Here is a 27,706-nt window from a genome sequence, read left to right on the forward strand (position 1 = left end):
TTCAAAACAACAGAGAGATTAATTTATTATTAGACTTGTTGGTTAACTCTTCAAAGATTAGAAAACATATAACTAAAAAAAAATATTGGTCAGAAAAAGAAAGAGTAAGAATTTTAGTATCTGGCTGAAAATGAAAGGTGTTCTGAATGACTAGCTTGATTCTGAACAAGGTCGTAAACAGGTAAAACCTGGAAGACCAATGAAGCAGATATATATCTTAGATATGCTGCACCAGTCTTGCTTGGAATGAATTTTTGTTCATGTAAAAAACAGCCAAAGAAATAAGGGTGAGGTCCTCTTTTTCAGCCATTATTTTGGGACGAGTCTATGATAAAAAAGCCACCATGTAAACAGCTAGACTTCTTTCAAAACTGGCTCCATTCCTGAATTAGGCAGCTTCATTTCTCCTTAACCCAACAGAGTTTGCCATTTTCTCCAAGCCACACAGTTCCACTGGCCACCAGCTGGAGGGCTGCGGGAAATATTTTATGCTCTGCTGATTTCACTCTTTCAGACAGAGTTGCAACAGTGTCACCCCTCTTCACAGGAACAGCTTCTTGCAAAATAATTTGTCCAGCATCTACTTCTTCCTGAAAAAGGAAGCAAAGTTTTGAACATTACTTTCTAGCCAGTACAATTTACTTTTACACACTAATAATATTTTGGTAGAAAGAGACATACTCACAGCTACAAAGTGCACCGTGCACCCAGTTACTTTGACACCGGCACCCAGGGCTTGCTCGTGGGCATTTGACCCCTTAAAAGAAGGGAGCAAGGAAGGGTGGATGTTGAGCATTTTCCCTGAAAATTAAAAGCATAGTGGTCAGAATTAAAACGTCCTATGTATTCTCTTAAAGGAAACAGAAGTCAACAAGAGTAGGATTTCTCTGGGATGGGTGTTTTTATTCGTCAAAGGCAGAAATGAGGTAAAGGGAAATACAGGTTTTCATCCAAGGAGTTCCTGGGGGTAGCAAGTTCCTGCCTTGCACAGCTGCAGACACACCAAGGGCTCTGCGTAGGAGCCTGCAGTAACCAAAAGTTGGATGGGGGTGGGGAGAGGGTATCTAATCTGGATACAGAGCTCCCGAAGAACATTCAGCTTGTTGCCAGCACAGACTATTAGATAGACACAGAAGGTTCTCACTAGTGTCTAAGTGCTTGACTTTTACCAACCAAATGGTTGCTGGATTAGTTAATTGTGTGCCCCATGTCACCAAAGGCATTGTCTGTTTTATATTATGCAAGCACCCTATCTATATTCTCTTAGGAAAACTCTTCGGAGAGAAAATGCATTTACTGCCCAAATGTGTGCACAAGAAAACTAAGACGCAGCCAACACTTTTGTGGAAGAAGGCAACAAACAACATGAGACGTTTTCTTTTCTGCAATCAACGCCATCCTTGCCATCTTCTGGCAATGGCCTGCACTTCCTCAGGAGAGGATGACTCTTCATTCTGGGAAATAGGGAATCATTTTCTCTTGCTTCTCAACAAGTAGAAAAGTCTCTTTCAAGTATTTACTCAGAAGATGAATTACTATCTATGTAGTAATGTGAAGCAAACCTAAGCTACATTAGAAAAAGTGACTAATTGCAGCAGGCCAAAGAAAACTGATAAAGAGAGCAGGATAGTAAGTCTTCAGTGGGCCATCCTTTGGGCTAAAGCAAAGGAAATTAAATTATGGCCTGTGCCATAGTACAAAATGTCATGTAACTATTTCATGACTGGGATTGTCTGGCCAGTTAACCACCCTGTAGCCCATTTTCAGTCTCTTTCTCAATGTGGTATCAAACAATTTTTGCTTACCATTCCATTTTCTGACAAAGGGGCCAGATAAAATTCTCATGAATCCTGCGAGACAGACTATGTCTGTGGAGAACTCTTCAAGGACTTGGTCAATTGCAGTGTCAAATTCTACACGACTTTTATATAAGTTATGATTAATTACCTGTAATAGAAAAAGAGAAACATCAACTTTTTCAATGAATTATCAAAAAAAATTTAAAACTCAACTTTTACACAGAACATACTTCACTTCCTTTTGAAAACATACCGATATAAAGGGTAAAGGAACAGATAGGATGAAGCAGAAAGGCAAGTCCAGCACCCACCCTAAATACAGAAATCCAAAGAACAAGTGCCCTACACACCCAGGTCGGGGGTGGGGGTGGGGTGGGGGCGGATTATGAATTTAATACAGCCTGCAGGAGAGATGTTTCTCAAAGTAACTGACTCTGGTAGGAATTCCAGCTCTCGCTGCTTTATCTAAGCCAGCCACCGCTGCTTTGTTGGAGACGACGACAACAATGTGTGCACAGCTGCTCGGCTCCCGAGTGCTGTCTATCAGAGCTTGGAGGTTGGATCCTGAAAAAAGAAAAACGCAAGTAAGCTCACTTTCTTAAAAAAAGATATGTGCCACTGTGAATAGGGAATGGTCAAAATTTCTGGATGTTTTAGAAAAGATTGGCAAAATGTGAGGCTTTTGAAAGGCAGTTTAAACTGCCTTTCTTGGGATAATGGATTAATAGCTTATGAAAACATAGGCATTCCCGGTTTTAGGATATGTAATTGCTTTTGCAATATAATATCTATTTTTTAAAAAAGTATCTTATGATTTAGCACAGCAATGTGAATAGTATAACATGATTTTAAAACTGATTGATGAGGGATACACTGCTTAATTAAGCAAGAAAAACACATCTTCTAAAGAAGAATAAACTATTACGGTCTTTACAATAGTTTCTTTGTTTTACCATCAACCTGGGCCTAAAGTATACTGAAATCTTAAAATGGACTTGTAAAGCAATTACAATTCCGGGAATGTACCTTAAAGAAATAATCTGACATGCACTTCAACTGTCTCAAATGCCTGAAAAAGGCAGAAAGACTGAGGATGCAGAAAAGATAACACTCTTCAGTGATCCCCCTTCCTTACTCTGCTTAGCGTTCTGACAATCTGGAGGAGCTTTTCTATTTTGGTGGAGACAGAGGAGGGGATGGGGTTTGGAGGAAGGAAGAGCATTTCTACAGTGCTATATAGTAAAGAGGAAGCCACATCTCACCTGTTCCAGATATTAAGACAGCCACTCTTGCCTTTTTTGGTTGGGCAGTGAAATGGCTTTTCAGGGTGCCATTCTCCAATACTGATCCATTTATCTGCATGGCTTCGATTAGGTGCCTGACTTTCACACGAGGAGAACCTGCATTTCAAACATACCCAGTAAATAAAAAACTATGAATTAACAGTAATAATGAAGTATTTTATGAAAACTTTGTAATACTGTATTTTATTCTTAAATTAAAACATGTAACGACTAAAACAAATAATACATTTACATTACCTAATATTGCTCATTCATAAAGACTTTCTTAAGGTGAATGTATCACTTACTTCAATTAAAAGTGAAATAGCATATCACTGTATCTAAGCCTACAATGGATATATTACTTCCTGCTAGTGTTCTGTCCCCATCCCTCCAAATCTTCCATTCACGATAGTGCTCTGAGTGTCTGGCCTCAAGGGTAAGTGTGTGATTGAGCTGAACCACAGAAGAGAAATGAGACGAGGTCTTGCACGGGGAGATTACTTGGGATGTGATCCCAGGGAACCACAGCGAGGATCTGGGAGGAGTGATATAGGACAGCCAATGTAAGAGTGTGTTATTAAACTGGTCACCACTGTGGGCTACTGGGGCTCAATTCCATTGGGACCCTCAAAGAGGCCATGCAGACTGTGTCTCAGAATTGATCCTTTCTGTCCCTGAAGTGAATATTTATTCACTTGCTCTCACCTCATTAGGGTTGGGGCTTGTCTTATGGGGTGTAGTTGTGCATATGTGGCTACTATAGAGAGATGTCAGAGCCCTGAGGCAGAAATGAAGAGCTATGTGGTGTCACCGGCATGGGTGTTATCATGTTATGGCTGTGTAAAAGACAGGTGACATAGCAATAGCCGAAATAAAAGGTGGACGTAGAGCCCGAGAGACAGGACACATTTATATTTAAGATTATATACCTAAGAGCAACTAAATAAAGAGCAATTACCTTCAGGACATGCCACCACCCTGCCAATCACCCAAGCTTCTTCCTGGTGCTGCTGAATATCCTTCAGAATCTGCTTTGTCACGTCCTTTGATACCACGAGGGCAGCCCCAACCCCACAGTTAAATGTTCTGGCCATCTCTTCTTCAGACAGCTGTCCTTCCTGCTGTAACCACGAGAAGATCCTGGGGATCCTCCAGGTCTGGGCATCTGAAAACAGGCAAGAGTTGTCTGATTAACCTATTATCTTGCAGCAAGTATAAAGGTGTGCACACACACGAAGCTATGGAATCCACAACCAACACTGCTATTTTATATGAGGTGAAACTATAAACTGTCCTTTTAGAAGGTTTTTTGGGGATCCATTTGTACCTTAGACAATAGGAACATTTTTGTTGACACATTTGGCTGGTGTTCACAATTGAGCGAGGTTTTGTGCTGCATTAACTATTAGATTGTTAGAAAGCCCCGAATGATGAGGTGTACTAATAGCTGAATTCCAGGAAAGGTTGGTATACTATCGTTTTGTGAATGTTTAGCTATGTCTTAGCAATGACCGAAAATGCACCCTAAGTATGATGCAAAACCAGGTGGCTTACATATAGATTTAACAGAAATGCATACACTATTAAAGTCATGTTATGCAAAAGGTTTAAGATCAATGTCTTTCTGTGTTTATTTGAAAAAATTTAGATTTAGGTCTGTTTTAAGACTATATCCTCTACTATTACAAATAATACAACAAAAATCTTTAATAAAAAATTTTAGGTGAAGACATACAAATACACAATTCTTGAATAATAAAAGAATTTGGATAGTTCCTTGGAATCTACCGTTATGGGATCTGATTTACAAAAACTGTTCTAGTTAAATATTATTTATTTATGATGCTCCTATGAAAGGGAAACCACTGTGAACTTAGCTTTCTGTTACATAATAAAATTGACTATCCGTTCCCCTTATTTATTTGGTATATATGCAGGATAATTAGATCTTTAAAGCTCTAGAGTGGATATAATTTTTTTTTTAGGTGAGACAACCGTTGGTTGATCTCATAGATTGCAAAGGCCTTGTTAGTTTTCAATCCCTTATTTTTTATTTTTTACACTTACAGCACCTGGTCTTCCTACGTGGTCTCCCATCCAAGTACTAACCAGGCCCGACCCTGCTTAGCTTCCGAGATCAGACAAGACTGGGCTTTTTCAGGGTGGCATGGCCAAAGACTGAGTTGATATAATTTTTAAGAGGCATCACATGAATCTTTTATGAATCTTTTCCCCTATGAGATTTAATTCCATTTCTACTAGCTGGTAAATGTCCCTTCTTAAGAGCTGAACTCAAAAGATTTAGCTACTATGATGTCTCCTTTTCTATCAGTAATCAAAAGTCAACAGCAACATAAAACCAAATAGTGATATATCCATAAAAATGGAATATTCTTCATAAAAATGATGTCATTAGGATAGGAAGATGTTAGTGATATATAAATGGCAGCATAAGTAGCAGATTACCAAACTATGATCTCATTTTAGAAAAAAGATTTACAAAGTATTTATTTATAGAATAAAGACTGAGCCTAGTTTCTACAAATGATCAAGTATGTCATGAATAACACAAGTTGTAACTTTAATGCTGAGAGAATTCCTTTTTTAAATCTGTTGCCAAAGTATGATTCCTAGAAGAAACATCCGAGGCTGACACAAGGGACTAAATTTCCTTTTTAATGGGATACAGACATTTGTGTAACTCAAAACATATGGCTCTTAGGAATATGGCTGTATCAACTCTCAATTTCCTGATTTTTAACCAGTTGTGTGGTAGAGCCAGGTTGTAGAGGCTTTTACATACAGCCATTTAAAAACTGGCCAGGATGGCAGTATTCACACCACAGAAACTGGCAAATGCACAAATTAGCCCTGCACCATTCCCCATTCACCAACGTGCCAGTTTTTAACAATTTAAAGACGAGGATGAATACTTCCTTAAGGTTTTGTTTATGCTCTATGGAAAGCATTTCTATCCCAGGAACGTCTTTAACCACTAATTTAATCCTACATACCCTTCAGCTCAGCATTATGCTAATGAAGGGTTTCCCATTCAGCCTCTCTCTTCAGCTTCCAAGGAGAGGCTACAATCCTATTTGACCACAATGCCAGCTTACCTGGCCTGTTTCCTCACTTTTAAAACAACCTATTTCTGACTCTTCGGATTCTCATCCACAGCTACTTCGCCCCATGACTGACTCTTCTACCTGCCTGGCCCAACTGAATCAACCCAATTAATTTTTTTCTGTTCTTATTTCAAAGGTATACAAGCACTTACTTTGGGAGAAAAATTACACAACCAGATTCAACTTCACCTTCAGATATGCTTGCTGTCTCATTCTAGTTTCTGACCTTGACTGGGTTTTCATTCCTCTCCTCAAGCCTGCACTTGAGATCTGCTCATCTCACTAAGGCCATCTAACTTCACGGAAAATACGTAATTTTATGTGAATTTCAATTTCTACTCCCTCAATCCAGTGTCTATTAGTTGGCTATGATTATTGGAACAGTTTCTCTGCCTTTGTCTCTTTACCCCATAAAAATGGGGAGAGCAAAGCCTGCCCGTCCTTCACTTTGCCATGAACATGAGTTATTATCTCCCTTTTCCTTTTACCGATACATTTCTTAAGCAGCAATCTCCATTCGCTGTCTCTTTATCTCTGCCACCCATTACTCCCACGATAATCTGGTGGGTACTATCTACCTTTACCAAGCTGCTTTTTGACCCACTTCTAAAATATAGTGTTCTATTTTTGGTCTTCCTCCTAGATCTATGGAGCACTTGACACTGCTGACCAGTGACATGTTCAAATCGTTGCTTGGAGTTAATACTTTTACATGGTTTTAATTCCTGCTCTGACTGTTCTTTTTTGGTAATTCTATCTCTGCCAACCTACCACCTACCAAGGTGGATAGAACACTGAGGAACGACCTTTTGGTCCCTTCCTTTCCCTTGGCTAGAACTACTGCTTTGTGCAGATGAGCACTCAACTTTTCTTCAACCCGATTTCAACTTCTGTTCACAGACTCCATGTAATAAGCACACTGAAGATTTAAAAAATGGTATTCCCACTTCCTACTCCAAATCTACTCTTCCTCCTGTGTTACAGATGTTACCATACACTCACCTGCTTCACTAGAACCTTGAGACTTCTTTTTTCTCTAAGCACAAAATGATTCTCAAATATGTTTCCCTTTCTATGTCTTGGTTTGAATCCTCTTCATCTCCTGCAATGGACTATTAATAGCTACTTCTTCCCTTCCTGGCATGTTCCTGGTTCTATCTTGATAGAGCTTGAGATTACCAAAACCCTCAGAGGATCTGATTACAGCACTTAATCTTATGTAAGTCAATTATATCAAAAGATTTTATGCTTTGTAAACATGGCTAATAAAGCAAAAAGAGGTCGAAAAGGGTCAGCCCTATTTTTTCCCCAAGAAACCCAATGATGAGGCTTTTCCATGTATCATATATGCATTCACTACCCATATTGTTTTGCCCCCTAATGTATTTTTTCTCCTAACGGTTTTCTGAGCAAAATTTCCTTTTAGCGAGCTTACCTAAATCCACCGCAAATTTCTGAGGGAGGACTCTGGGGATGTTTTCTAGCAATCCTCCACCAGTAATGTGGGCAAAGGCCTTGACGTGTCCTGAACGTAATACAGGTAAGAGTGAATGGCTGTAGATTCTGGTTGGAGTTAGAAGCAAGTCTCCTGTATATTGGAGAAATAAAGACAAAAACTTAGCCTATGAACATAAAACTGAAGCATATAAAAACAACAAAACTGAAGCAGAGAATGACTGTGACCCTATACAGACACACCAGTTCTATAATAATGTCCAAAGAACAAAAACCACAGGATAATGTAATTTATTCCACTTTAACTCTAAGTAACTAGAGACTAACCCCACGAAGTAGCTGCTCAGACATTTCCAAGCGGGAGAGTTTAAAAAGTGAGTGCATTTACCTAATGTCTGGTCACCGCAGCCATCGGGTGCTGGGGAGGAGTACTGAAGGGAAGATTTCGCTACAATTTTCCTCACGAGGCTAAACCCATTGCTGTGAAGACCAGATGAAGCTATTCCAATGACAACATCCCCTTCGGCGATTCTTTCCAGATGAGGGAGTTTCTGATGCCGCTCCATGGCACCGACGGCAAAACCGGCTAGGTCATACTCTCCTGGAGTATACATGTCAGGCATTTCTGCTGTTTCGCCACCTGGCAGGAAGACAGAACAAGAGCTAAGAAATCGTATTTATAAACCTGTAGTGACACCAGCTACAATTAAACATGTGGCTATATCATGCAAACATCAATAAAATGTACTCTACTAGCTGCCTAAGAGAACTTTTAACCATAATTTCAGGGGAGAGAGCACTAAATTTGACAAAGGGTGAGTGTAGCCTCCAAATGTCATTACTTTCACAGGGTGAATACTCAGCAGAATACTACATCATTTTTGTACTTTTACCTATGTTTGATCTTCACAATCACTGTGTTCCAGATGATGGTACAGGCTTACAGTAGTGATTTAATCAGCCTGCCTAACTCCAAATGCCTTATCTAAAAAGTCCGCTATAGTTGACTTTACAATAATATTTGTACAAAGAGTTTAGGCAGGTAGACTCCAAATTAGAAAATGTTCTAAAAAATGGCTGAAAAGGCCACTGGAACAGACTTGTCCACAGAAACAGTAATATAAAAGAGGTAGTTTTGGTCCCTGGTCAACCTACAAATTCATTTTGCTCAAATTTCTTATATATTGAAGCAATGTTTTCTAAAAAGTGACATTTTTAGTGTCACTTTTATGGGAAAATAAAGATTTAGAATGCCAAGAACTCATCTGCTTCTGCTGTAGGGGCAGTAAGGAGGTAATAAACCCTACCCCGTCTGTCCATGAGGCCACTGAGAAAGTGGCCCCATCTTTAACCACCATTTCTGTAGCTAAAGATGGAGAAGAAATGGTGGCTAAAGATGGGGAAGAAAGATAAGGCCTGGCTGACAGTATAGGACTATGAGTCTGGGGAACAAACCCTTGACGGGTTTGAGGATACCAGGGTCTTCAAGTAGTGTTATCTCTATTTTCTTGTGATATAGTTTCTTGTTAGCTGCACATAGGGCTAAAACACAGTAAAAAAGACATGCAATCAGTACCAAGGAGAGCACATCCAGCTTTTCCACAGGCTTTAGCAATTCCAGCAACAACTGCTTCAGTTGTATCGAGGTCAAGTTTTCCACAGGCAAAGTAATCAAGGAAGAAGAGGGGCTCTGCTCCTTGTGCCAGAATATCATTTACACACATTGCAACCAAATCCTGACCAATGGTATCATGTTTATTGCACTGCTGGGCAATCTACAGAAGAGAAACATAAAATGTCCACATGAAATTAAATCCCAAATTAGATCAATTTATTAGTGGAGGCTAACGAATATGGGCTTTTGGCTAGCTGCTATGAACACCTCAAGACAAAAGAACACTAAATTCTGATAAGCCACTTGGTCCAAAAGTATCCTCTTTTATCCTCTAAAATAACCCTTCCATCCAGATATAGCCTCAATAATACTGCATTGTTAGAAACATGTAGATATTTTAGTCATATCATATAGTTATTTGGTATGGTTCTCTTTAGCGCTTATACGTCAAAAGGGGGAAAATATGTATTTGATATACAGTAAATTCTCTCTTATCTTTCACAAAAGGCCTTTATTCACAAAGGTGTCTTATTACCTTCAGTTTTGTTCCAACACCATCTGTTCCACAGGCCAAAAGAGGATCTTTGAAACCAGCTGCTTTCAAATCAAAAAGACCAGCAAAACCTCCAAGATCAACATCACAGCCTGTTGGAGAGGAAATTAATTATTTTCTGCATACCAACAGATCAGATAAACATGAGTATACAAAATATTTCTTCCAAAGATGCCTTTTCAGAGAATGGAAGAGAGAGTACCACATGCTTAAATCATTGATCATGAAAGTAATTAAATATTTAAGAGGCAGACATATTCTTTTGAATTTAACAAATAAATGCTTTTCTTAATAATAGAGATAAGAATGCAGAAGACTGTGGGTTTGGCTAAAATAGGGCATGACTGACATTAATTTGGAACATTTTCCTTTGTAAACTATAAAGCCCAAATCAATTCACGTTTGTCAGTTAATGAACTAGCAAAGGATAGGATCTGACTCACCTGGTCTAGAGGTGGCTTTTGCTAAATGTTTAATTTTCCTGACCAGCATATTTCCAGCTGCAATGTCTACCCCAGATTCCTTATAAGTCAGGCCCCTGAAGAATTAAATACAAACAAACAAACAAAAAATAGGACATCACCTAAATATCAGGGAAAATCGTTTTAACCTTAAAATTTTACTTAAAGCAGGATACATTGCTAGTGATTTTCATATCCCTGAATATGTTGGGCCGCCTCCATAGATTTTGATATAACTGGTCTGGGGCTGGACTTGGAAATTGAAATGTGTTTAAACAACCTCTCCAGTTAATTTGATTGTATCATCACTACTGAGAACTACTTCTCTAAATTTTTCCATATTTCTCACAGGTAGTTAAAATATACTGATATCTTACCAAACTTTTCTGTTCAATTTTGTTATGGAAAGAAGTGTAGAAAACTAAGTCAAAAAAGTAAACATTAGGATTGTAAGAACTCTACAAAAAAGCTCTAAATTATTGCAACAATAGAGAAATGTAACAGATTCTTTATAACTGAAGATAGTAAGAAACAAGATTGAAAAAAACTATGAAAAAAGCAAAACAGATAATGGTATTCAGTGCATCATTTCCTTCTATGTAGGGCCAACGCATTGGAGCAGTACATTTAGAGGTCAAGTTCATGAAAGACACTGTGAATTCAGTAGTCTTACCATACAAAAATGAGAATTTTGGCCTAGTAGGATGCAGTGATACATGAAGAAATATGCAAATTTTATTAGAAACAAGATGCCAAATAGATCTGAGAGCTCTGGCAGTTAACCCCAATAAAGTTAGCAGTCCAGGGTCATGCTCAGATAGAAAACAAAGTTACTGGTTTAAAAAACCTTTTTTAAGGTAGCAGCTAGCATGGCGACCTCTCACTTTCATCTTTAAAGAACTCAACCAGTATTAGGATTGCAGGCCCTTGAAATAGGTCATTTCAATGAAGTCTAGTCATTTTAAAATAAAAAAATAAGATTTTAGCACAGCATTTTAATGTTTTTTTCCTAAGTAAATGCCAATATTTAAACTTTAAAAATTTGCCTATCAGTAGCAGCACAACTTGAAGTTGCTAAAAATTAATTTTATCCTAAAACTTATTTTTCATAGATGAACTCAACAAACAATAACTGTAGTATATACTAAAGGAATCAGAACACCCAGACTTGCAATTAATAGTTTATTGATTTTACAAAGGAATAGTTGTACCTGTCAATATATGAATCAATAAGGGGACAAAAATACATTTCAGTAATAGATATAAATGCAGTGACAAAAGACTGTCAAAATTTGCAGTATATGACCAATTAAGTTGCAAATGTAGACGACTAATATTTTCATTTTGAATTCTTTGACAAAACCAGGAACTAAAGATGTAAGTATAACAGTAATATTTAGACAGATGATAAGTCAAGGAATAAAAGTCCTTTACCCCAACTTTATTGATGAGTAATTTTTGACAAATGATTGTATATATTTAAATTGTATAATGTAAAAAAAATTCTTAATATCACTGTGATTTTACTAAACTTTTCAAATATAAGGGGCTACCATGAAGTTTTCATTTAAATACTTTAACTGGTTTTGATTCAAGCTAAATGCAAATCAAAATCAGTTCCACAGAGAGAAAGAATATAGAATGGCCTAGTATAGGATTGATGGAATTTTCTACATAGTATACATGTCAGTTTTGAAAGTGTGTTATAATGACCTTGGTAAGAAATTTACCTGGGCTGCTGAAGGAAAGCTATGGCACGATAGCCGATGTCCCTTCTGTAAATGGCTCCCTCAAACTTTATAGCAGCTAGTCCTTTCTTGGCTTCTTCAAGGGCTGAGATGAGATTTTCCTGGATGGCTGTTACTGTAAGGACTCTACCACCATTAGTCACCACTTTGCCATCTTTTAGGGCAGTACCTGCTTGGAACACCTCCAGTCCCAAAGCCTGAGCCTCAGAAAACCCTGTAAGATAGCATATTTGACATATTGTTTGTGATAACAATATTCTACACTTGTGAAGTGGTTTGTAATTTCCCAAAGATTTTTTTTTTTTTAATAAAATCTTTATTTCACTTAAATGAATCTTTACAAGAACCCTATGGGGAAGGAATTAATGAAAGATAATAGTAAACAGATTCTTTCTCCTAAGAAGAGTCTGTTCTGCTCTAGGGTGATAACCGTATTTCTAAAACCTTGTTATCATAAACCTCATGTGAGATCTATTGTTTCTCAATGAGGGAGGAAAAAAAAGCTAAGCCCTGAAAAGTTTGAGATTTAAAAGTAAAATGTTATTTTTCCCCGATGAAAAGATAAAAACCTAGAAGTCAACAAATAATCCTGACTTTGATCACATATTTTAGTTAAGAGTAAAGGAATTTCTATTTTATCATAGCTATCCAAGTGGCTTTTTCTTTTTGAAATAACCAATAGGATCATCGCATTGTAAAACATATTTTTAATCTTTCCTCTAATAGAATTGTAAAATTTCAAGACAAATTTGATTTAAATTAGGTTTCATACTCAGTCTAAAATTCCTGTCTTCATTTTCTTTTGAATTATTTTTAAATCTCTCCTTTATAATTTTACACTTAAAATATTATTAGACTGTATGTTCTAAATTCTAAAATGATAAACAGAGTCTATACAAAGATATAATCTCTTAGTTTTTAAAGAAACAATTCTTAAATCCCCATTTTTTTTTTCTGTCTTCGTTTTTCTTTTAGCATCACATATAATGTGTTAATATATGCCTTCTCTGTGTTTTTATAACATAAGAGCATTCACTTGTAGGTACCCAAATACCCGCTGGTATTGGTAATATCCAATATTGCTATGTCAGAAATGAATATCATACTTGTCAGCTTAACCTTAAGAGATATTTCAACATTACAAGGGATCTTGATTCGATCCTTTCTCTTTCTTTGTTCATTTTAAAAGACAACTGATTCCTAATTGCCCAGTTGCAATGTGTGAGATTCACTAAGCAATGGGCTTTTGTCTGGGCAGTAAATAGGGTGTTTGATTCAAACACATTACTGGGGTACTGAGGGAGGCCAAGCTATAGCCTGCTAGGGATCAACTAGGTTTGCCTTTGGGCTCATTGCACTGGAACTTAATTGGCATTTTATAACAGTTTTATTTAACTGGATGCCTCACCTCTTGTAAAGAGAAACAAAAGAGAAGACTATACTTTTGAAAGCTTGAATTCTGCAATCCAAGTTGAAACTGGGGGTGGGGACTGTCCGTTTGTGATCACATCTTTGACATTTATCTCATTAATGTAGTTTAAGCTAATGTTCTCTAACTCTCATAAAGATCCATTATGTTCCTGGCTCTTGGCCAGGCCCACTTCAGTCTTTCTTGTGCAGAAAGGGAAATGGATGGCAGTTCTTTAAATATAATAATTTTGGACATTTGAACATGATTATGTTAAGACCCCTTGAAAGGTTTCTGCTGGTTTTATACCCGTAAGAGGAGCAGAGCATGGCATGGGAGGGAGGCCTACAGTGACACTAGTTACCTGTCACATGGTAAGTCAACCTTTTGTTCTCTAATATTCACCTGTTATCTCCACACCCTTGGTGTAGTCTCCTGGATAACCTTTACTTGCCATGACAATAGTTATAGCAGTGTGATTTTCAAGCCAAACAGGCAGAGAGGTACACAGCAGGCCATCTAAGGTAGACTGAATCACTTCATAAAGATCAGTTTTAAGAAGTGGGAGGATGACCTGGAAAAACATAATCAACATGGCAATTAAGAGAAATTTTAGTTTTCCTTAGACATTTTATTCATGGGAATACCAGCAAAATTTCCATAAATGGTTGTCCCATGAACAATGCGGGGGTAGGGGCACTGACACACTGTGCAGTCAAAAATCCATGTATAACTTCTGACTCCCCCAAAACTAAACTACAGTCATCCATTGGTATCCATCGAGGATTGGTTCCAGGTGCCAATACCAAAATCCACTGATGCTCAAAACTCTTACATAAAATGGCACAGAACAATGTATACAGTGGCCCTCCGAATCCGTGGATTCCCAACCACCAATTCACCATTGGTTGAATTAAAGGATGAGAACCCAGGGATATGGAGGGCTGACTGTAAATTTATTGAAAAAACAAAAACCAGTGTATAAGTGGACCCACATAGTTTAAAAAAGTGTTGTTCAACGATCAACTATATTTCTCAAAGATAATTATTACAAAGTTGATAAATCCTGAGATTAAAACAATATACATCTTCTACAAGGTATCTACGAAATAATACTTTATCTATAATTATCACCCACTTGGCACTCTGGATCACCGAAACGGCAATTAAACTCCAGAACTCTTGGGCCATCCTTAGTCAGCATTATACCAGCATAGAGAACACCTTCATTAAAAAATAAAAAACAAAAAAAACTATAATAAAGACATTGTATTGTGACTATGAAAATTAGAACATAAATTTCTAATACTTAAAGTTTTGGAACAGCCACAACAAATATTACAATGGTCAATTAATAGGTAGTGAAAAAAGAGAAAATGGAGAAGTTCTATCAAAAGTGTAAAGTTACTCCATGAATAATGTGAATAATGCCCACAATGACACTGATGTGCTCACCTGTGTATGGCGTACCCTCTTGCTGCATGCCATCCACTGTCCTCTGAAGAATGATATTTTTAATTTTTAGCAACAAATCCTTAGAAACCTGGGGGAACATAACAGAAATATGTAAATATAATTGGTATTTGAAAAAATCATCTTGTAAGTAGTACTACATGGGACAATGATAGGGGACAAGGAAAACAATCACTTATTTTCTACCTGATATGGGCTGAGCACTTGAATAAACTTTCTAAATCCTCGCATTGGCCCTATCAAGTAGGTATTTAGTCTTATTCTTATAAAATAAGAAAGACAATCTCTGGGAGTTAAAAATTACCATAAACAGAAATTGGGAGTTATTGATCAGCAACAACTGCCATTTCTTGACTCTTAAATCACCTTTTACAAATAGATTTTCAAATATACATGCTTAAAGCTCACTAAAAAGTTTCCTGAAACATAATAATAAAGATGAAAAAGTCCTCTCTTATTGAGGCTCCTTTGTATTCTTCTCATATATTCTATAGATTTCATAAGCCTATAAACTTAAGAATCTGAGATTATAAACTTCATATAAATTAGATCTAGAGATAGTTCTAATATTGCAATCACTTTACCAAATGGTAGTTGTAATACTTACAAAGTCTCAAGTATCTGAAAAAATCTAAAATACTAATTCGAAAAGTTACATGTATCCCTATGTTCATTGCAGCATTATTTTAAAAAGCCAAGAAATGGAAGCAGTCTAAGTGCCCATCAATATAGATGTGGTACATATATATAACAGAATATTACTCGGCCATAAAAAAGAACAAAATCTTACCATTTGTGACAACATGGATGGGCCTAGAGGGTATTATGTTAAGTGAAATAAGTCAGACAGAGAAAGACAAATACCATATAATTTCATTTAATGTGGAATCTAAAAACAAAATAAGTGAACAAAACAAACTCATAGATATAGAGAACAAACTGTTGGTTACCAGATGGGAGGGGACTTGAGGGCTGGATGGAAAAGGTGAAGGGATTAAGAAATACAAATTTTTAGTTACAAACAGTCACGTGGCTGTAAAGCACAGTATAGGAAATATAGACAATATTTTAATAACTATGTATGGTGTCAGGTGGTACCAGACTTACGGGGGATTTATATAGAAAGTTATATAAATATCAAACCACTAAGCTGTATACCTGAAACTAATATAATACTGAATGTCAACTGTAATTGAAAAATTAAAAAAAAAATTTAAACATTAAAAAAGTAAATCCTATTTGGTTTTTAATAAAAAAAAAATATATAAAAGGCACTATATTATTAGCACAAAAGACTGACTATTATCAGTGAAAAGAATGGATGAGTTTCTAAGGTGCTAATCTATTTATAATACATTCAATGCAGATTTCTTATAAAAACTGTCCAGAACCTGTTTGGAAACATATTTTATCTACCCATTATCAAGTCGAAAGACTAAAAGAAAAAACTATGGTCTGATTGAGTTCTCAATTCACTGAGCACTTATGTGCTGCGTTCTGGATATCCAAAGATGAATGAAAGATAATTCTAGACTGTAATTGGCTCCCACAGGTTAAAAACAGGGTATAGAGGGAAGGGACCAATCTATACTTGACTTAGGTTCAATCTATACTTGACTTAGTTCTCCAAAGGCATTTTAGAATAAGTTAGGTCTAGAGACTAGGAGAGATACTTTTCATTTAATAGGAAAAGCAAATTGCTGATCAGAAATCATTTACAAGGGAAAAAACCAAACAAACCAGAAAAGTACTGTCTAAGAGCTCTTTGAGAAGACAAAACAATTACTAGTGAACTTCAGCTGAGCCTTTGGTAAGTACCTGAGGTACTGGGCAATAGGCTCCCATTCCCCCGGTGTTGGGGCCGTGATCTCCTTCTAGCAATCGCTTATGGTCCTGTGCTGGGGGCATGGGGGCCACAGTCCTTCCATCAGTGAAGCACAGACACTGTATAGAAAACAAAACAGTCCACTTACCTTAAATGTCAAAAAGTAAAAATAAAATTATTTAATAAGGAGAACTATATGTATCTTAACTCTTCTTAAGGGAATTTTTTTTTTAAGTAAAATGAGATAATAACCCTAAGCTACCTACATCAAGAATCAGATCTTGTATATTTAACTTCTGAAGGATCTGTAATTTCTGAGTAAGGTTAGGGGTAAAAAAATCAATCTTCTCTTAAAGTAAAATATTTCAACCTTTCCCCCTTTTAAATAATGTGATATAAATTCAAGTTCCTTACTGAGACACTGGGGATGATTAAAAGAGAATAAAATTTGTTTTCATTTGTATCCCAAATACTAAATGTATACAAATTTCTTTCTAACTGCTGGGTTTATGCCTTCAGATGAAACAACCAGAGTAAACCAAATCTTTTTGGGGCTCATAGGTCAGACAACATAGCTTCTTATAGTCTATAAAAGCCTGAAAGATGAATACACTTACAGACACTTCTTCTCCTTCAAGAAGTTCTTCAATGATAACTGTTTCTCCAGCTGCTCCAAAAGCTTTATCCTATTGTAGATTAAAAAAAAAAAAAAAAAAAGGTACATTGTAAGCTTTTAATATTTACTTACTTGGCTGTTATTTTCTACTATTTGTATTATGGATCAATACACTATTGTAATTTTCCTTTCCTTTTCTGAAAGCCTCAAAGAATGTATAAATGTTTCCTATAGTTAAATTGACAATGACAGAGAGCTAGCAGTGGTACCAATGAGATGACAGCATCACTAACATCCTCCTAGGGATTACGCTTTCCAGTTTCAAATAAGGTTAACGGAAAAACATGTTTTTATCATCATTAATTATTATTTCTGATTAAAATTATATGTTTGTCTATAATAATTATACTAAATAATGTCTGTGAAAGTAGATTTCTACAAGGAAGGGAAACCCACAACAACCAAGAAGGATAATAAAAGTATATTAATTCATTGCTTCACTTCTCTGAGACAAGGGACACAAAGGACAAATAATTCTGTCCTTATGGATGGTAATTTATTTTTATGATCTATAGTCTCAAGATTTTCTACCTTTCAGCAGCTAACAACAAAGGATGCTAGAACTTGCTTCCAAAGAAGAGTCATGGTTTAGCCATCGGTGTAAATCTGTAATAACTCTTAAAAAATAGGCTGTAATACATATTATAAAAAGTAACTTACTTGTGTGTTTGCTAGATGTTTCCTTATCTTGAGGAACATTTTGTAAACTTAAGAGTATTTATCCATTATGACTAGGAAATTATGAACTTTTCCACAGGAATCAACCTACCTGCATGATCTCCTGTACAGCTTTGCAGGCCTCTTCTTTGCTCTTTGCAACAATCACCCCTTTCCCAGCTGCAAGACCACTGGCCTTCACAACCAAAGCAGGGAAGCTGGCACTGTGAAGACAGAATCATCTTCAATATAAACCCTTATGATTAAAAAATTTGAAGTGATTTGAGATTTTATAATGATATACTATAGTGACAAGTGAAAAGCAGAAAGAAAAATTAAATGATCAGAGTGACATCATTGATGTACTTCCTATCAGGATTATTTTCCCTATACCGCACATATAATATTGTTATACCGCACATAATATTTTCCTTTTTTTAATTATTATGAGATCATATTGGCAAAATCATTGGAAGAAGAAAGCAGTTGTATAGTGCAGGTATAGACTGATCTCTAAGATAAAAAGTAGTGAATTGTACTCTCATTCAAGTAGAAGATGTGGCTGTGTAAAAATATAAACATGGATACACAGAGCATTTCTCCAAGTACACATAAGAAACTGCTGTTAGTAATTTATTTGTTGAGTGGCACTGGAGATCTAAATGGAGACTTACCCAAAGTAACATAATTGTTACTGATCTAAGGCAGCTGGCTACTAGAAAATAATAATATTCATTGTTTAAGAAACTCTGTAGGACTTAGAATGAATAAAGAATGAAATCAACTCGACTTAAAGGAAAACATATCAAGTCCCAGGGAGAAGTGCAAACAAAAAAGGGCAAAGTCGTGTGTCTGCCAGCATTCATTAATTGCTCAATATTTTCCATATAATAGAGAACAAGGATGTTTAATTTTAAGATTTACAGTTTAGTAGCAGCAGAAGGCCAAGTGCTAATTCCTCATTTCGATTACTTATGAAAAAAAATCAACGTCCTTTACATTATGAGATGCCACTGTGTCTGTCAATTTGACTGTAACAATAGTGCATAACTCAAAACCAAATGTATCTTTTACCCCCGAAATTATTCGGTTATATTAAAAAATTCATCTTTCTGCAAAAACAGATTACATTATATATGCGCAGAATCCTGTTTTATTTTGACGTTGGAAAAAGGCAACTGACATAGAATAAGTTTTCTTCCCCCAATTATCTTACGATAAACTTGTGACATAAATGACCTGTATATTTAACTATCATAACAAAACAAGTGCCTTTTTACAGTCAGTCTTCTATCTACCTCATAATGAAGCTGCAGGCCTCTTCAGGTTTGGTGAAAGCTCTCCATTGTGCAGTTGGGATTCCATGTCGATCCATAAACTCCTTGGCAAATCTTTTGCTGGACTCTAACTGAGCCGCTTCTGCTGTGGGGCCAAAGCATCGCACTCCTGCAGATGTCAGGTTCCCAACAATTCCTATGGAGGGAAACAAGCAGCCTCAGGTGAGCCAAGGCCTCTGCAGTACTGGTCCATGGCCTGTTAGGTGAGCAGCAGGCGAGTGAGCGAAGCTTTATCTGTATTTGTGGCTGCTCACCAGCACTAGCATCGCCGCCTCAGCTCCACTTCAGATCATCGGGCATTAGAGTCTCAAAGGAGCATTGGTTTCTGGTGCCATAAAGGCTGGGGACTATACATGTGAACAAAAATGCTAATAACACACGATTCAAATCCAGCAAAAGTTATTTGTTATATTTAGGTATATGAATTATTAAATAGACACCAGCATAGAGAAGAATAAAAACACATTATTTGTTCCCCACTCTGAGCCACTTCTGTGGGGCCAGTTTTGATCTCTCATTCATCACATTACTGATGCTTGAAGACAAAAATCTAGAATCCATAATTTCAAGAGGGTGAAAGCTTTTTCCAATATAATATTACATTAAAAATCCTCATCTCTAAAATGAACTGGATTAGATGATTTCCAAACTCTTCTGGCACTGGATATACTGTAACAATAAACAGAAAAGAACTTTACCAGCAGCCAGAGGTGCCTCTGGTCCAACAACTACAAATTCAATTTCCTCATCTTTGCAGAATTGAGCAAGGGCGCTGTGATCACTGATGGAGATGGCTGTGAACAGAAAAAAGAAACAAACCCACCTTACAAAAACATTCATTTTTTTAAGTTAACTAAGCGTCATACTGAAAACTAAATACTATTCTTTATTATGTCTACTAACTTGTTTTCTTTTACTGGTACAGGTGAGTTTCATCATAAGTAAGTCAGAGCAGAGTGCATTAGGTTGACCAACAAAGCTCAGTTCTCTGCTATCACTGTAGCCAGTTAGATGAAAACACCAGTAAGCTTCTCAAAAAGCTATAAAGTACCTCTTGACTATGGTGTTCCTGTCACTGGTGCTGACTTATAGTCAACAAAAATGTATCACAGAATATAATTAGAAACTGGTCTTTTACTATCATTCTTTTAAGATTTACTGAGAACCATTATGTGCTAGATATGGCCTTAGTAACTGGGTTAAGATTTTAACACCAACAGGGGTCCTACATTTAGGAGGCTTATATTCCATGGTGGGAATGTTGGGTAAAAAAGAAATAAGGAAAAAAATAACAATTGTGAACAAATTATGCAAATTTGCTATGAGGTGAACTGGGAAGCTATTTCTGGTTGAGTCAGAAAAAGTCTCTGTGCAGAGATGTTTAAGCTAAAAACTAAATGATTTTAAGACCTTGCCCACTTCTCCAAACTACAAGCCAGGTAAATTTTCTTTGATGGAGTTCTAAGTAACTAAGAGTAGGATCAATTATAAACTAAGCATGGGTTGGTTCTATAGGTGCGCTCCTGCTTCACTGTATCTGCATCAGCATTCCTGTTAGCTGAAGTTTCCAATTACTTTGCACATATACGATTATTGGTGATGTGTAGAGGATAATTGCAGAAAGGATAGTTTTCAATCTCCAGGAACTGCCTGAGTGGGGTAAGGATGGAGTGCCATGTACTGTGGGTTAGTAGCTACAAACATAACTGGCCTGAGCAGAGCCAACTACTTCAGCACAGCAGAGGGTGGCGAGAGGAAGAAGACACACCTAACTTGTCTCTGCAAGTGGTAGCTGCTTCATGATAATCCCAGGAAATTTTCATGGGCTGGCGGCTGCATGACATCAATTGCTTCTAGATAAAATGTGCCAGCTCTTCAATAAACAGATAAATATCTCACCCCCTGAGCTATGATTCCAGGGAAGCAGATATTTTCTTATCTTGTTATTATTCTCATTTTTGGTGTTCTTATTTTTGTTATTATTCTCCCAGTTGGTGGCCTGTTGGGTGATGTTTTTCTCTCCATTACATGCAATAAGCCACATAGGGTACTAGGCATGGTGAACACAATGCAAAATGAGGCAACTGAATTCCTCGCCCTCAAGTAGCTTACATTCTAAAGCTTATGTTCTGCGGGGGGAAATGAAGATAGGAAACAGACAATAGAAAAGTAAAAATAAATACAGATAATGAATGGTTCATAATTGAAAACAAACAAAATGAGGTAGACATGTTTTACTAGAAACTTCAGGAAAGACATCTTTGAGGAGGTAACATATAAGTTGAAATCTGAAATAAGGAAGAGACAGTCATGCTAGGGGTGGGAACAGGTATAAAGTCCAAGGCAGCTCTGTTTGGAAAGTTGGCAGAGCTGTACAGGTAGAGCACAGTGAAAAAAAAACAAAAGATATAAAAGATCAGACTGAAGAGGCAGTCAGAGGCCAGATCACAAAGGGTTTTGTAAGGAACATTAAGGAGTCTGAGTTTTATTCTAAGTACTATGGGAAGCCACTGAAGAATTTAACGTAGCATAAGAACTGATAATTTTTTTCATTTTTACCAGTTGAAGGGATAAAGGGTGAGATCTATTATGAAGTTAGACTTGTCAAAACTTACATCTAATAGCACTGCTCAACTTTTCATGTCTAAAAATACACATTAAAATGTTTTTAACCTATATTAGGCACTTGTGACTTTTTGAATAGATGTGTTTTATAAAGTTTAAAATAATTTAAAATAAGGAAATGCTATACTTGAACCTGAGCATACCTTAAACTTATGATATATGGCAAGTATTCAATTTACCACATAAATTTTAAGGTTAAGAAAAGCATTCAAATCTGAATAGTAACTGACCTTATAAAGAACAGAGATAGTTGACAGTTTATTATTTATACTTATTAACCATCACTCCCCACTTAAAAACATGATTACCAGCATTTGAAATCTTTTCAGAGCAGGCAGTGCCTGCATTTCCTGGGGCAACCAACACCTGTTTAACATGATCAGACTGTGCAAGTTTCCAAGCCAGTGTATGTTCTCTTCCTCCATTGCCAATTACAAGTACTCGGGCTGCCATTGCTGTCTGCAAACCAGGAATTCAAAAAGAAAAAGAAAGCTGCAGAAAGAAAACCAAAGTTCATATCTCAGAATGCATATACTTTAGAAATCACAATTTCTAAACATGTATTCTAATGATTCACTTGTGAAAAATTAGAATTTGTAATTTGAATTCATAACTGTACTCATGTAGACTAGGGAGGTCTTTTAAAAATGAGGCAGACTGGTCTAAAGAGCTAGGTTAAGGAATGAAATGGCGACTTAACTCTTAATTTGATTAAAAAAAATATCTCTTATGAATAATCATTCTTCGGGCTTTTAGAGGATATAATAATCATGAAGCCTGTTAAAAATGAATGTTTTAAATCTACACCAGAATTTAAAATGTTTTTAAATCCTGAGATTTTACAGATTTTAAAGTTATTATGAAGTGAAAGAAATATTTAACACAGACCTATAAAGGGCCAGATAAATATTTTCACCTTTGAGAGCTATAGTCTATGTCGCAACTACTGAACTCTGCTGTTGGAGCATGAAAATAGCCATGACAACACATAAGTAAATGTACGTGGCCATGTCTAGTAACGACTTACGAAAACAGGTGGTAGGCTGTCAGTAATAGTTTTCCTATCTCTGCTCTAAACACCAGAAAGCAATCAGAGGATTGTAAAGAATAAGGACGGTGTGTTTCAATAAAACTATTTTTGCACACTGCAATGTGAATTTTATAATTTTCATGTGTCGTAAAAACATCGTTCCCCACCCCCCTTTTAATAATGTAAAAACGATTCTTATTTGGTGGGCTGTACAAAAACTGGTGGCAGGAAGGACTGGCACAAGGGCCAGTTTGCTGACCTCTGATTTAAGTAGTGCAATATGTTAAAAAATTGACAAGGCGGCAAAAATCAAATCTGAACATGTATCACATTAATTCTAGCATTCGATGATGAGCAGGATGGGTGCAACAGCTATCTTGCAACTGAAGTTAGCAGTGTGACCCTGGGAAAGCTCTTACTACTTGTAATTCAATTTATTCACATCTTAAAAGATGAAAGAAAACCTGCTTTACAAAGCTGCTTAAAGATGAACTGAAATTACATTTATATAAACAATTAGTATGATTTCTGACATTCAGCAGCAGTACTTGTTATATTTTATTCCATACTTTTACCTAAATTGATACCTTAGGGATAGAAAGAAGTTCTAAGAGAAAAAAAAAGAGTCAAAGTTATGAATAATTTGTCACATTTACTAATTTTCAGAAGACAATTATGTAGAAAGCAAACTGAAAACAAGAAACACTGAAATCTGTAACTTCTTGTGAGATGTTAGGATTAGATTACATTTAAATAAAAAGTCTAGGCTGATATTAAAAACTAACACTTTTTGAGCACTTTGTGCCAAATGCCATATTCTAAATGCTTTTCATGAATTATCTTAAACTTCATGGTTCTATGAGGTAGATAATATTCCCATCCCCACCTTATGGATAGGAAACTGAAGTAGTTAAGTAACTTGCTGGAGGTCACAGAGCTAAGAGGGGGTGGAGCATGGATTGCAATGGAAGCAATTTTGCATCAGATACTGTAAAAATTGAGATGGTGATCATGGAAAAATTGAGAAAATCACTAAATTATCCTCTAAGTAGAAGAGGATAATGGAAAACAGATTTGCCATGCATATTGAAATATCTGAAACAAAGCTTTACATCTAAAATGTTACATTAAGTTTGATAAAAAGAGAAGAGAAGACTCAGCCTGAAGGAATCTACACTGGAAGTGGTTAGGTCTCCGCTCCAGTCAGAGTGCTCTGGTTTGGGATGAGACTCTGTCCCTTACCAGCTGGGATACCTTAAGGGATTTCATTAACCTTCTGGGGCCAGTCATCTAAATGACTAACATGACAAGATGAAGAAAGCCAGGTAAGGCCTAGATTTCAACTGATTTGATGAGTACTATTAAAAAGAATTACAAAAGTGGACTAATCTGCGCTAGAAACGATGGGTGCATAACAAGACAATATGCAACTTATGTTTATAACCTAAAAACATGCATAAAGATACAAATAAGCCCTGAATTTTAGAAAGCAGGGAAAGTGATAGATCCAAGGTGAACCTCAAAGTGAAGAGCACATGGCCAATCCCCACTGACAGCATTTAAAAATGAGGTGAAAACTCCTACAGCCAAACTAAGTCCTACGATTTCATTCAATTCCTGATATTAGAGCCCCAAACTAAAGCATAAATGCACTTCACTTAAAAGCGGAGGGCTTACGCACCGACACAATGCCGACAAAATGCAGTCTGGCCGCTCGAACTCGCACGCTCACCTGCGCGCTCCGAGCTCGGGCACCCGCCGCGCGCCGGAAGTCAACGGAGCGGGATCCGGGGCGCGCACCCACCCCCGCCCCCGGCGGTCCGCCCCGCGGAGGGCTTCGCCTCCCCATTGGTCGGCGCAAACTCTGGTCCCCGCCGTGAGGTAATCAAGTGTGATTCCCTCCCGCTCTGGGGCGCGGCCTGAGCCCCCCTTAGGGCAAAGCTGCCTAGCCCTTGCGCATCCATCATGTAACATCATAGCAGCAGAGGCCACTTAACGCCCCTCTTCCTCTTCGAGAGCCCCCGAGCTGGGGCGGGGGGGGCTAAACGCTAAATCCACATTTAACTAATTGTGTGGAGTCAAAACGAAGCAGCTAGTGGAAAAATCTTGTGACACACCTGGCTCATGACTAGAATGCACCAGGCTTGGACGTAGGTCGCTCAAGACCTCTCGCCTATAAATTATAGGATGTCATGGGAGATGGGGGTAAAAATCGCGTTCTTCGTATTCGCATCACAGTGGGAGCGGGTGCCGATTAATGCTTTTCCGGATGCAGCTCCCTGCTGAAAATTGGGGAATGTTGGCGGCCCCGTGTCAAACACCATGTTGCCTTTTTTGCTCCCTCTCCTCATAGCATTCGATCTCCCCATTTAGTGGCTACAGTAAGCCTATTAACCCCCCCAAACACTGTTGGGGACTGACAACACAAGCTGACAAAGTCGCCTGAAGAGAGTCTTCTCCTGTAATGGCGCCTGCGTCAGTCACTAACATGGCGGACAGAGTCGTGCGCGGCGCAAACGTCAGCAGCTCTACCCCAGCCGCTCAGAAACAGCGGAGGAGAGCAGGGCCGTGCTCACTGATTGGTGCAACGGCCGAGCGTGCAGATCCGGACGTTCCCACAGGAGCCAATCAGGACGGCGAGAGACGGAATTGGCCGCTGCGCCTCTTCCCGAGGCATTCTGGGAGCCTGGAGGACTAGCGAGGAGGAGTTGAGAGAACGGAGCGGACGCCATGGCGACCAACATCGAGCAGATTTTTAGGTCTTTCGTGGTCAGTAAATTCCGGGAAATTCAACAGGAACTTTCCAGGTAGGCGCTTCACAGACTCTTCTGCTCCCAAGGGATCGATAGGGTCTCAAGTAGCCCTCTATAGCACCTTTATTCAGAGACGCCGTCGTTCCCCGACTCAGGCCCCGCTACAGCCCCGCCTGGGCCTGGGATCCATTTTCCGCCGGCCCCCCCCCACCCGCTCCCTCTCTTCCCAGCGAGGAATTTCGCCCTTTCTGAGGTAATCTCAGGCCCTCTCTCCTAGAATCAAGTTAAGATGCTCACTCATCTTTCCCGTTTGGACGTTCCCTACCCTTTCGCTACTTGTAGGCCTGGTCGTTCACCAGGGACGGGCCTAGTTCCTCCTCAGCTCCTCCTCCGCCGCCGCCGCGTTTCCCCTCCCCCTCTCAGCCTCCGCGGATTTCGCCGGCCGGCGCCTGTGACCGGAAAGGGTCTCTAACGGCCGTTTCTTGAGTAAACTTAAATCCGCTTTGTTTACTGCAAGCTTTAGACCCATTTGGGGGTCGGGATCCTCTAATTAGATTATTTGGGCCCTAGTGTCCTATGGTTTCCACCAGGCAGCATTTTAATAGAAATTCAAATTAATGTTAGCTACTTTTACAAAATATTCGAGGTGAGGATAGAAGGGGACTTTGAATTACCAGCCGTTAATTAACTTAGCAAGTGGAATGTGGGCTTTGTGTGTAAATCTAAATTTCTGTTTGCTGCCCGTGCCCTATTTGACGTTTTTGAACAACACGCTTTTTTTTGGGGGGGGGGGGGCATTGCTGGTAGACTTAGTTTATCCTTGGTTCCACAAAAATTTGAACGGAAAGAGGTTTCCACAGAAATAGTTGTTTACGCCGAAAGGAAAATAGCGAGGGTAGTGTGGTTGTTTACTGATTATCTTTTAGTATTTTTGTTTTATATAACGTAAATATTTGTTGCGAGTTCAAATGGATTGTAAAAGTTGAGAGCGAGAGCAATACGTGAATTTGAAAATCAGCCGAAAAAATTGTAAATTAAGCGCTGAAATTATAGGGTTATTGGACCAATGATGTAGGTAGTGCTAGGATTATTTTTACAGGATATATATATATATTTTTAAGTGGGAAATACATCCACTCATTTCGTTGCTTTTTAAAATTCTGTTAGCATGCTTGTGTTTTTAGGATGATGAGAAAAGACCTGAGCTAAGGGAATATTTTTTTTCCAAAAGATTTAATAGTTGCTTGCAATAAATATTTGTGTTTGTTTAGAGTAATGTCTTTTATACTTTTTAAAAACTAGTTTTTGTGTTAGTAAGTTTTGTTGTGGAAAAATTAGAAAAAAGAAAAACAACCACAGTTATTGATCTTTGATTTTCTTTTCCGCTGGTGCGGACAGATGCACGTAAATGTTTTGTGAAATTATCTTGTTTTGTGTTAATTTTCACCAAATGTATTGTGAACAAGTTTGTCTTTTATCACAGTCTAAGTAGTCTTTTGGGACATTTTTCGTGGTTCCATAGAATTCTGTTGTAGCAGTATTTTGATGGATATTTAGGTGGTTAGAAATTTTCATCCCTTTTCAGTAATTGAGATAAACATCCTATTGCTTTCACATGATTTTTCATAGACTTAACTGTTTTTTTGTTGTATTTTTCTGATTTTTAAATCTGTTGCCTTTTTAGTGAGATAATTATGTATGTGTAAGTGCTTAGGAAAAGTGCAAAATAAAGAGCTCCAGAAGGAAAGCCTAAAAAGAATTTTAGACAGTTTATTGCTGGAGGACTATTCAGTTTCTCAAATAACACGTAATACATTATCTGTCTAAAAACATTTTGGTTATTTTCCATTTCAATGAGCTTTATTTCCCATCTATTTTTT

General features: G+C 37.6%; 2 protein-coding genes and 1 pseudogene across 4 annotated transcripts in view; 1 reads left to right on the forward strand and 2 right to left on the reverse strand.

Annotated features, from left to right (window-relative positions):
- On the reverse strand, positions 1-26,236 carry GART (phosphoribosylglycinamide formyltransferase, phosphoribosylglycinamide synthetase, phosphoribosylaminoimidazole synthetase). Of its 3 annotated transcripts, none has more exons than XM_015596470.2 (22): positions 26,152-26,236; positions 22,352-22,535; positions 20,117-20,212; positions 19,380-19,554; positions 18,194-18,305; positions 17,366-17,434; positions 16,742-16,867; positions 14,906-14,993; positions 14,589-14,674; positions 13,856-14,024; positions 12,025-12,256; positions 10,277-10,371; positions 9,816-9,925; positions 9,242-9,440; positions 8,054-8,305; positions 7,646-7,798; positions 4,044-4,250; positions 3,062-3,199; positions 2,233-2,363; positions 1,806-1,947; positions 686-801; positions 1-590 (listed from the first exon to the last, which is right to left on the reverse strand). In XM_015596470.2, the coding sequence occupies exons 2-22, from the start codon at positions 22,494-22,496 to the stop codon at positions 399-401; spliced, it is 3,033 nt and encodes a 1,010-aa protein (XP_015451956.1). In that variant the 5' UTR covers positions 22,497-22,535; positions 26,152-26,236; the 3' UTR covers positions 1-398. The 3 variants fall into 3 exon arrangements, with proteins under 3 accessions (XP_015451956.1, XP_006921041.1, XP_024895297.1); XM_006920979.3 differs by lacking the exon at positions 26,152-26,236 and adding an exon at positions 24,755-24,876; XM_025039529.1 differs by lacking the exon at positions 26,152-26,236 and adding an exon at positions 24,806-24,826.
- LOC112470664 lies at positions 5,146-5,264 on the reverse strand (annotated as a pseudogene).
- SON (SON DNA binding protein) overlaps positions 25,389-27,706 on the forward strand; it is a 32,553-nt gene continuing 30,235 nt past the window's right edge. The window contains 1 exon segment of the mRNA XM_015596469.2: positions 25,389-25,880. Within this exon segment, the coding sequence (XP_015451955.1) occupies positions 25,804-25,880 (77 nt within the window). The 5' untranslated portion in view covers positions 25,389-25,803.

The sequence above is a fragment of the Pteropus alecto genome, unplaced genomic scaffold, assembly GCF_000325575.1.
Source record: "Pteropus alecto unplaced genomic scaffold, ASM32557v1 scaffold3, whole genome shotgun sequence".
Taxonomy (NCBI): domain Eukaryota; kingdom Metazoa; phylum Chordata; class Mammalia; order Chiroptera; family Pteropodidae; genus Pteropus; species Pteropus alecto.

Excerpts from the sequence above, each read along its gene's own strand:
- GART (XM_015596470.2), bottom strand. The coding sequence starts at position 22,496 with ATGGCAGCCCGAGTACTTGTAATTGGCAATGGAGGAAGAGAACATACA. Across the intron at positions 19,555-20,116 it reads AGAGGCACCTCTGGCTGCTG|GAATTGTTGGGAACCTGACA; the intron begins GTAAAGTTCTTT and ends TTCCCTCCATAG. Across the intron at positions 802-1,805 it reads CTTTGTCAGAAAATGGAATG|GGAAAATGCTCAACATCCAC; the intron begins GTAAGCAAAAAT and ends TTTAATTTTCAG.